Below are 10720 nucleotides of genomic sequence, written 5' to 3' on the forward strand. Positions count from 1 at the left end.
CTCCTGAAGAAAAAGCATCTGAACTGACCAGTGGGACTCCAGTGGGGCAACCACTGTCAGATTTATCTGGGCAATTAGGGGTGTGAAGGTCCCCTCCCGGCCCTGCTCCGAATAGACCCGTGCCCATCCCTCGTTCCACAGGCCAGCACCCCAGCAACCTGCAGGGCCACATCTTTCTCTGGGCTGGTTGGGGGAGGGGCGTGTTTACACGCCCACGCCAGAGATGGGTGCTTTTCCTGTACAGGTTGCCCCAGAGAGGCAGTAGGGAGATAGAGTTGAAGTGAGGATTTTTTTTGTTGTTCAAAAAAAAGAAACACAAATAGCCACTCTGTCTGTGTGCACCTAGCATAGCACCTCCATTTTTTAGAAACCTATTTCTCAAGACTGTAGGGACTCTCTTGAGGACTCGACTTCCTGTCAGGCTTCCTGGGTTGGGGCAGGGGGACATGTGGCCCTAGGACTGTTGGTTCTCCTCCAGAGCTCCCGCAGACACCGGTTGTGGCCCCTGGTCCCCCCCCAGTTCTGAGGCCTCTCTCTCATCCACAGTGGTAGTCCTGGTGGGGCTGTTCGTGATGGTCCTGATCCTCTTGCTGGGAGCCTCCGTGGTCTGCCTGATCAGGGTGGCGCGGAGGAACCAGGAGCGCACCCTCCGCACCGTCTGGAGCTCTGGGGATGACAAGGAGCAGCTGGTGAAGAACTCTTACGTCCTGTGAACCCCCTCCTGTGAACCCCCGTTGCCAAGGGGCTGCCCCCCAACCCCCTGCTGATGAAGAGAATCTGGGAAGGGAGGGGAGACAAGGGTCGATGCGCATGTGTGCTTTTTCAAATAGAGCGATTGATTTGTATTTGCACGATCATTAGGGCTTTTGGTCTGTTTGTTCTTCCAGAAGGTGAGAGGGCTGCTCCCTGGCCCCCCAGATGGGTTTGCTTTAGAAGTCCTCTCAGTGAAGGTCTGTGCAGTGCAGGTGGTCTGGCCTCCACCCGAGTCGGTTCCTCTCCGATCTCTTTCTTTGCTCCAGGTGTAGTTTTCTTTGCTTATGTTGAATCCTGTTGCCTCCTTTCCCATCACAAAAGTGATGTTTTCTGTTTGTTGTTTTTTTTTTTAAGTAAGCAGAAACATGGTTTTTTTTTTATTAGGATTCTGAAAGGAAGAAAGTAAAATGTACAAGTTTAATAAAAGGGCCTTCCCATTTAAAAAAAAATTCAGCATGTGCTTTCTTTATGGGACTGTTAATATAGACTCTACCAAAGTATCCACAGGACATGAGATGTCCCCATCCAGGAACAGACTGTAAGAAAACAACATCTTTCAGATCTTTTTGAATGAAATACATCTTACATTACAACTGAGTGCTCATAAAGTTTTGCCAAACAACCCTTAGCCTTACACTTGTGGTAAGCTCTGATGTTTTCTTTTTTTTGCTCTGATATTTTCTTACTCCATTTCACTTTTTGAAAATTCTGGTCATACCGTGCTGGTTTTGGTTTTTTTTAATGACTCATTTTGGCGTCCATGATCTTCATCTTTCCTGCATGTCTGCAATCATCCCCAGTCCTCCCTCCCTGCATAGAAATGGGGACAGGGCACCACCAGGCTGAACTCTGCCTCCAGGCTTAGCCCCAATTCTGCTGCCTGCCTGTGGGGACTCCCTTCCTCTCAAAGCTCTCAAAGCCCCCTTTCTCCTCACCCTAATCCTAAACACAGAGTCCTAAACATGGGGCAGCATCTGGGCAACCCATGGGGTCAGGCAGGTAGACTGGGGCCTCCACCTGCCTCAGGGACTCAGAAGGCTGGTCTGCAGCCTGGGAGTAGGTAGAGGTGCTGGGCCTGGCTGGGGGCCCATGCTACCCGACACAACAGTTCCAGATCTTGCTGTGGCCTCTCCTTGAAACACAATAAGCCCTCCTTTCCTTGACCCTTCCTAGAAATCCCTTCAGGCCAAAGGCCACCCTCTATACATACTATACAGGCAGACCTCCTTTTATTGTACTCTGAAGACACTGTGGCCTTGTTAGATAATGGGGTTAGCATTTAAGTACATTAAAATTAATGTATATACATTGTTTATTTTAGACCTAGTGCAGTTGCACACTTAATAGACTATAGTGTAAGCGTAACTGTTAAATGCACTGGGGACGTCAACAATCTCATGCGACTGGCTTTATTGCGATAGTCTGGAACCAAACACACAGTATCTTGGAAGGATGCCTGCACATTGAGGGAAAGGCTTGTGTCTGTTAGGGCTTAGACATCTGTTGCAGAAGCAATTGGGTAAACACTTCATCCACTCCCAGCCTTTCTGGTCCATGGTAGATGTTGCTCCTGGATTCTGGTATTCTCCCTGCCAAACCCTCCAGGCAGCCTGGCACTCCAGGCCCTCACTGCAGTTGACTCAAGAGTTTGTGAGCAGGGGAAACTTACTTGCCACGTCCCAGACAAATTAGGACCCCCTCAGTGCCTCCAGAAGAGCCTGTGGTCCAGGGAAAGAGGGCCGAGGCATTGGGAAGAGACCCTCCACCCACTGCCCTCAAGCAGGCAGGTCACTTAACTCCTTTGAACCTCTGGTTTCCTCACCTGTAAGATGGGTGGATGGGAAAGCTGCACGAGATCACAGATGTCAGGTCACCCATGGAAAGTGGTGGCCACCTTTGCCCACCTACCTGTGTCCTCGTTGCTCCTGACTTGGTGCTTCTCCCCTACATGCCCCCTGTCACCCCACAGGCAACCCTCTGGTCCGCTCGTGTCCTGTCAACTTCAGGAGCCTCAGACCCACTGACACCTCTGGCCTAGCAGAAGGCCTTTCTCCACCTACTTGGACAAGAGTTGCCCCTCCTTCATATCTTAGTCATATGAAGGAAGAAAAGTAGCGTGTTGGATTTTAAAAGAAACTGTTGGGAATCACTTTTAAATCTACTGCAGTAGGAAGCGGAGAAGGCAATGGCACCCCACTCCAGTACTCTTGCGTGGAAAATCCCATGGATGGAGCAGCCTGGTGGGCTGCAGTCCATGGGGTCGCTAAGAGTCGGACACGACTGAGCGACTTCACTTTCACTTTTCACTTTCATGCATTGGAAAAGGCAATGGCAACCCACTCCAGTGTTCTTACTTGGAGAATCCCAGGGATGGGGGAGCCTGGTGGGCTGTCATCTATGGGGTTGCACAGAGTCAGACACGACTGAAGTGACTTAGCAGGAGCAGCAGCAGCAGTAGGAGGAGATCATGAAGTGAATTCTCCTGACACCACCAAGGCCAGTTGAGCTTCCACAGGTTTTTCCTATGCCGTGCCTTTATATGTTTCTTATGCAGACATTATCTCTGTGACTCACTTCTGCCCAGATTTGTCCTGTCCTGTCTCGTGGTTTGCGAGGCCCTGTGGCCCCACTTGCTCCTGGCAGGGTGACAGCAGGGGGCCTTTGGGCCCTCTTGGTCTGCCAGGGCTGTCTCCCTTCCGTACTTTTCCATGTTATGGTGCCACTGTTCCAGTCTGGTTGGCCGCCTCCTGCCACACCACTGTGGCCCCTGAAACTAAACTGCCATGTTTTCCACTTTATAGACCCTTTACAGGCTGGCATCGGTCCTCTTTTTGTTGCAAAAACTGCCTAACCATAGGCAAGTAGCCAAGGTGCTCAACAGACATTTCATGGCCTTTGTTATCCTCAGACAGACTGCTGGCATCATTCAGAGGTGGAATGGATTTCTAAAAAAATCAACAAAGATCTCTACTTCTTCTTGGTCCATACACTTTAGTAAGGCAGTTTGATCACTGAATGTGGTTGTCATCAGAAAGTGGTTTTTCTCTCAACCATCTCCTGGGTGAAAAATCAGGTCAAAAGGGTTGGGAGTTATGTAGACTATTTTGAAAATTTTGGGATTCTACCCTCATCAGCCCTGTGTATGATGCATCTTCCCCCGAATAGCAAGCCCATGTGCAACCTCCAGGTGGCAGCTGATCAAAGGGAGCCTCAGTAATTAATGCTGGTTTAGCGCCCAAGATTCCTTCTTGGACAACTAGACCCAAGTCATGGGGACAATGGCCACTTGGTCGCTGAGCGCCCTGCCTGCCATGTCTCCCTACAGGGGCCTAAGTGGTCTCTGTAAATTTGTAAAAATTCATTCCATTCACGTCTGACCTTTCCAAACAAAGGTCTGGGTGTGAGTAGATGACAGAAGAGGTAAAGTTACACCCAGTGGGACAGGAGTCATGCTGATTCTTTGTCTTTGAAGGGAGTACAACACCCTAGCACCTGGTGTGCATGCTAAGTTGCTTCAGTTGTGTCCGATTTTTTGCAACTCCATGGACTGCAGCTAGCCAGGCTCCTCTGTCCATGGGATTCTCCAGGCAAGAATACTGGAGTGGGTTGCCATTTCCTTCTCCAGGGGATCTTCCCGACCCAGAGATCAAACCTGAGTCTCTTGCGTTGGCAGGCGGATTCTTTGCCATCTTACCTACCTGGGAACCCCTCAGATCAGATCAGTCGCTCAGTCGTGTCCGACTCTGCGACCCCATGAATCGCAGCACACCAGGCCTCCATGTCCATCACCAACTCCCGGAGTTCACTCAGACTCATGTCCATCGAGTCAGTGATGGATGGATGGATGGGAACCCCTAGTGAGGGAACATCTTAGACCCCAGCAAGTGGGGGTGGGGAGCAGGAGGGGTGCCATCAGCACTCTCAGACCCTGCACCTCAGCCTGCCAACCCATCACCTGGTCCACCTGAGCTCTGCAGCCGGCAGTGTGACCCATAGACCAGTCCTGATCCTGTCACCACCTGAATATGAGTCCCACCCGTAGATGTTTACAAACATGGACCTGCTCAGCCCTGTTCTAATCTGGCTGATAACAAAAGTACACACTTCTGACGCCCAAGCAGCCCTGGGCTATGCCATGTATGGCAGTTGAGACTGCAGCTTCTCACGAAACCAGTGGTGAACTGGAGTGCTCTGTGTGCAGTCCTGCGTGTGTTTCCCTGCGGGATAGAATGAGTCACAGTGCCTCTCTGTGGGGCATGAGGGCCGCTCTGGGGCTGTGTAATTATTGGCGGTGACATCGAAGATCAGCAGGTCAGTCTGAACTCCCTCGTGTGGTTCCTAATGGACGAGGGACTAGCCTTTGATTATGACCTTGCTGGCTGTGTCCTGCTCGGGCACAGCTGGATGAGGCTGGGACGCTGGATGGCAGGCAGGTTGGCCACATAACAGGACTCACTGCTGCTTGGGGTCCTGCTGACAGTAATTAAGTGCCTTATGAGACAAATGGAATTTAGCTCCAGCCTCAGTCCAGTTGGGTTTCCCTGATGGCTCAGACGGCAAAGAATCTGCTTGCAATGCAGGAGACTTGGGTTCGATCCCTGGGTTGATCCCTGGCTTGGGAAAAACCCCTGGAAAAGGGAACCGCTACCCACTCCAGTATTCTGGCCTGGAGCATTCCCAAGGACAGAGGACCCTGGCAGGCTACAGTCCATGGGGTTGCTAAGAGTCGGACATGACTGAGCAACTTTCACTTTCAGTCTGGTTAATCAGAACAGCTGACAGAATGGCATGTCCGCAAGAAAATTCACTAGTAGCCAAGCGAAGTGCAGTGTTTGGACAGATCATCCTCCATGGAGATCTGCTTCTACAAGTCTTGATGAGTGTGTCAAGAACAGACAACCCTGACAGCTGCTTACCTGGGCCGTTCTCAGAGCTGGATTTGCGGTGAGAGCACCCTGAGGAATGAGGTGAAGCAGTGGCTCCCTCGAGGACAAAGAGCAGGCTCGCCTACTGCCTGCTGTACAGTGGCAGGTTCTCCATGCCCAGCGACCCTCTCTTGTAATGCAACCAGTCACCACATGTGGAGGCTCCATCTGGACCTGTGCTTTGCCCCCCTGGGACAAGGGAGGGCAATACACAGGTTGATGCTTATGCTGCTGCTGTAATAAAGCCTTCTGTCTCTGACCCAAGAGTCGAAAGGCTTCTGCCAGCATTTTGGAAACAGTTAAAAGGCTAATTTATTGTCGCTTAGTCGTGTCCAACTCTTGCCTGTAGCCCACCAGGCTCCTCTGCCCATGGGATTCTCCAGGCCAGGATACTGGAGTGGGTTGCCATTTCCATCTCCAGGGAATCTTCCTGACCCAGGGATCAAACCCAAGTCTCCTGCATTGGCAGACAGATTATTTACCACTGAGCCACCTGGGAAAGCCCATAAGCCTAATTTATTAACTTGTAAATAGAATAAAGTCAAACCCCAGACACAACAGTCAGCTGGGTGTAGACCAAGCTTGGGTTTCTCCAGCTGGGCTGTTAGCTCCTTGGAACCTCCCAGAGGATGATCTGTTGTGATTTGCTGATTACCAGTATTCTAGAATATCCAGGGCAGCGTTTCTGTCTTGTGGGAAAAACTGAGACCCTGCATACTGTGTGCATAAGATCATCCATCTCCCGGGATGTGGTTACGTTCAAAGAAAACATTCCAGGATGGGGATTATGATGTTTATAGGACTGGGGTGCTGTGGTCGTGTAAGCTTCAGGAAGGAGACAAAACCAGGCTTCCAGCAGTTGCTCTTCCAGTTAGGCGTGTCCATCCACAGACATGTAGAAGCACAAGACCCCCAGGGAGGACTATCCCAGCAATCTCCTCAGTCCTATACTGCTAAAGTTGGCATCCAGAAATCTCTTCCTAAACTGCAATGACTAAGTAAAAACTTGAGGGTTTGAGTGACCCTTTGAAGCATGTTTGCTGGTGAAATGTTGGCGAAAGGGTGAGCTGATCTAGTTGTGAATGACATGGAGATCGCAGGCCAGCTGGGAACTGTGTCCTACAAAGGAGAAGGCATTGCTAATACCCTTAGGACCAAGTCATTTTAGGCAAAAACAATGAGGAAACAAGCAGGGGAGAGCAGTACCGTAGGATGCCAGGAGCAGGCAGGGCCTGGGGAGGACAGGCATAAGCTACCGTCTCTGCTTCTGTTAGCCATGGAAGATGAGAAGTGAATGACGGGGAACTCTCCCTCCAAAGAGCAGGTGGACGTGGTCTTGTCTCAGAAGCCCACACCTGTGTTTTTCATCCAAGCCTTTACATCCACCTTCCCAGCTTAAATCTCATCTCCCATTTGTAATCCCTCCAGAGTAGACGAGTAAGGGTCTCTCACAGCCCATTGATAGATGGGCTCCTTATCCCATTTCTCTTTCTTCCTTTCAGTAATAAAAGTCCCCAGATTTTAGCAGGGACGTGGCTGCCCAGCGCGAACTCTTATTTCCCTGTCTCTCTTGCAGTTGAATGTGACCAGGTGAATAAATTCAGACTGAAGGGGTGTGTGATGCCTCCAGGTCATCGGGTCTAAAAGGAAGTGGTGAGACTTCCCTGGCAGTCCAGTGGTTAAGACTCTGTGCTTCCACCGCACGGGGTGCAGGTTGCAATCCCTGTTCAGGGGACTAATGCTGTGTGCCAAGTGACACAGCCAAAGAAAAAGTCACAACGTGTTTAATGTATGTGTGAATGGCCATTTGAGATTAGCCAAATTCCTACAGAAAAGAAAAAAGGAAGCGGCGTGCCCTCCACTTTCCTTCCCTTCCTGGGAAGCAGATGGTGGGTACCAGCTTCCCCAGAGGCCTGGGGGCGGCAGCCTGGAGGGATGCAGAGCACCCAGACAGGGAACCTCGTTCCTGGATGACCTCACAGAGCCACCCATCACCTGCTCTGGACTCCCACCAGCTCAGGCTCTTGCTGGAGAGAAAAGTGAAGCTCTCTCGTCAAGCCTCTGTCTTCAAAGTCCCTGTGAAAGCTGCCACATCCTAAATGTATTGTGATGAAGCGAACAGGTGGGGGTCTGGAGGCCCAGTCCAAGGTCTCCCGGGACCCACTCACCCCATTTTATTTAGCACAGTAGTGAAGAGCTTACCTCATCTTGGGTCTGGAAGGTCTCACACTGCTGCCCCACTCCCTACTAGCCCAGTGTCCTACAGTTCCTTTTAGGGCTCAATTACATATACTGTGGGGATTGTGTTATCAGTTTCATAATGAATCATCAGACTGTGTGTAAGGATCACAGTTAAAACTAACATTTATGACTTCCTTCGTGGTGAAGTGGTTAGGAATCGACCTGATAATGCAGGGGATGGAGGTTTGATCCCTGGTCCCGGAAGATTCCACAAGACAAGGAGCAACTCCACAAAGCCCGTGCTCTGCAACAAGAGAAGCCACCGCCACAAGAAGCCCAAGCACCTCAACCAAGAGTAGCCCCCACTCGCCACAACTAGAGAAAGCAACAAAGACCCAGTGTAGCCAAAAAAAAACAAACCACACCCAAAGAAGCCACCAACATTTATCAAATATCTGTTTACCTTGTCCCAGACAGGCTCCGTGCAAAACCATTTGCCTTGTGAGGTAAGTTCCATTTGACAGCGGAGGCCAATGAGGGCCAGTGACTGACCAAATGGTCCACAGAGCAGTAAGGGGTAGAGCGAAGATTCACTGAGCTCACAGCCACTCTAGGCTTGCTCAGACCTGCGGACACCACACTGCCCAGCAGCAGGTCGCCTAATTGACCAAATGATAGGGAGCACTGACTCTGAGTCACACCGTTTGGCACTGAGCAATGAAACCCCCACCCTCTTGAAACTTCTGTTCTGCCGGGAGAGACAGACACTGCCTCTCATATCCTGCATGTGGTTGTCGGCAAAGCCACAATCTCCATTCACCTCCTCTTCTCACTCAAAGACCAAATATCTTTGATTACAAGACATTTCCCTCACACAGCCCCCCTGCCCCGGCTGTCATCTGTCCTCATCTCCCACCTCTTTCCCTCCAGCTCTGCAGGCTCACAGGCCTCAGGGCCTTTGCACTGGCCATTCCTTCTGCCTAGATATGCTTCCCTGTGCTTGCGTGGCTTATTTTCTGACCTTCAGATCTTAACAAAAAATACTTCAGTGTGGCTTTCCTGGTAACTCATCTGAAATCCAGTGCCTCCCAAACATACTATGTACTTATTACCTAATTCCCTTTCTTACTGTATTTCTCCTAATACATATTACTTGAAAAAAATCAAGCTGTTACCGGTTACATAAAACCCATTTCAAATATCCAAGGATTTTTAGTAATTTTACCAAGTGGTGCAACTATCACTATAGATCTGTTTTAGAACATTTTCATCGCCTTCACGGAGTAAGATCCCTCATGGCCAATTTAGAGCTAATCACCATTCCCACACTCAGCTCCCAGCAACCACTAATTGACTTTCTATCTCTGTAATTGTCTTTTCTGAATACTCATATGAATGGTGTCATATGACATGTAGTCTCTTGTGTCTGGCTTCTTTCACCCAGCATAATGTTTTTAAGGTTTATGTAGCTGTTGCTACGTAAATACCAGGAGTTCATTCCTTTTTATTGCTGAATAGTATTCCATTGTATGAACGGATCTATCACATTACGTGTATCTATTCACCAGCTGCTGGACAGTTTCATTTCCAGCTTTTTCTAACATACTCTACATTTTGCCATGTTCCCCCCCACTAGAATGTCAGTTCCATAGGGCTGGAATTTTTGCTGGTTTTATTCACTTCTGTGCCCCCAGCACTTGAACTGTGCTGGACACACAGTACTCAATAAATTTTATTATAAAATTTATTATGTGCTGAGGGAATCAGAATAAAGATAATCTCAGAGAGTGGGAAGCAAGGGCTGTCTATGCTGGTCATCCAGCCAGGGGAAAGGGGACAGAGTAACGAGGCTCCATGGAGTTGGCAGTCAGGGCAGGTTCCTCTAAGGAATGGACTTTGGAGCAGAGACCTGAGTGCACAAGGCTGATAATGGCATTATCATGACAATGCCAATGATATTGTCATTATCCTCAGGCCTAAGTACCAGCCCTGCCCACCACTTCTGCAGGTCCAGCAGCCAGGTCAGGCGGGGCGGGGGGGTGGGGGTGGGGGTGGGGGGGTGGGGGGGTAGGGAAGGGCTGGGCTGGAGAGGGACTCCCAAGGACACCTAGCCTCACAGCAATTGGAACAAATGACTCAGGCCCCCAACTCATCCCTAAGCCTAATCTGGGCCCCCCACAGTGTGGGGAGGGAAGGCTGGGCTCCCGTGGCTGTCCCTTCTACTAAGTGCTCCCTCCCCCAGGGTGAGGCCAAAGGGCTACACTTGGACTTGAGCTATACTTGGACTTGTGCTATACTGCCTGGGTTTGAATCTTAGTTCTAATCTGTTCATTACTGTTTCTGCTCCTCACCATCTTTTTTTTTTTTTTCTTTTTTTGGCTGTGCTGGGTCTTCACAGCCAAATAGAGACTTCACAGAAATAGAGACTTTCTCTATTTGCAGCTCATGGACTTAACTGCTATGTAGCATGAAGGATCTTAGTTCTCTGACCAGAGATTGAACCCATGTCCCTTGTATTGGTAGGCGTATTCTTAACCACTGGACCAACAGGGAAGTCCTGCCCCTCATCATCTTAACTGGTCCCTCAGTTTTCTCATCTGTAAAATAGGGATAGCCACCATACCTACCTTTTACTTAAAAACCAAACACTATAAGTACTGCTAGTAACTGTGTGGAGGCATGGCTGTAGGAAACTAATCCATTTGATTCTTACATCAACGCCATATGGTAGTTATCATTTACAGATGAGGCACAGAGAGGGGAAGTAACTTCCCCAGATCATTCTGTTGTTGTTTAGTTGATAAGTGGTATCCAACTCTTTTGCAACCCCATGGACTGTAGCCTGCCAGGCTCTTCTGTCC

General features: G+C 49.7%; 1 protein-coding gene across 2 annotated transcripts in view; it reads left to right on the forward strand.

Moving 5' to 3' along the window:
- SPINT2 (serine peptidase inhibitor, Kunitz type 2) overlaps positions 1-857 on the forward strand; it is a 30090-nt gene extending 29233 nt beyond the window's left edge. For both annotated transcript variants that reach the window (XM_061388159.1, XM_061388160.1), the window contains exon 7: positions 547-857. In XM_061388159.1, the coding sequence (XP_061244143.1) occupies positions 547-713 (167 nt within the window). In that variant the 3' untranslated portion in view covers positions 714-857. The remainder of the gene's footprint in view (positions 1-546) is intronic.
- The last annotated feature ends 9863 nt before the right edge of the window (positions 858-10720 follow it).

The sequence above is a fragment of the Bos javanicus genome, chromosome 18 (genome assembly GCF_032452875.1).
Source record: "Bos javanicus breed banteng chromosome 18, ARS-OSU_banteng_1.0, whole genome shotgun sequence".
Lineage (NCBI taxonomy): Eukaryota > Metazoa > Chordata > Mammalia > Artiodactyla > Bovidae > Bos > Bos javanicus.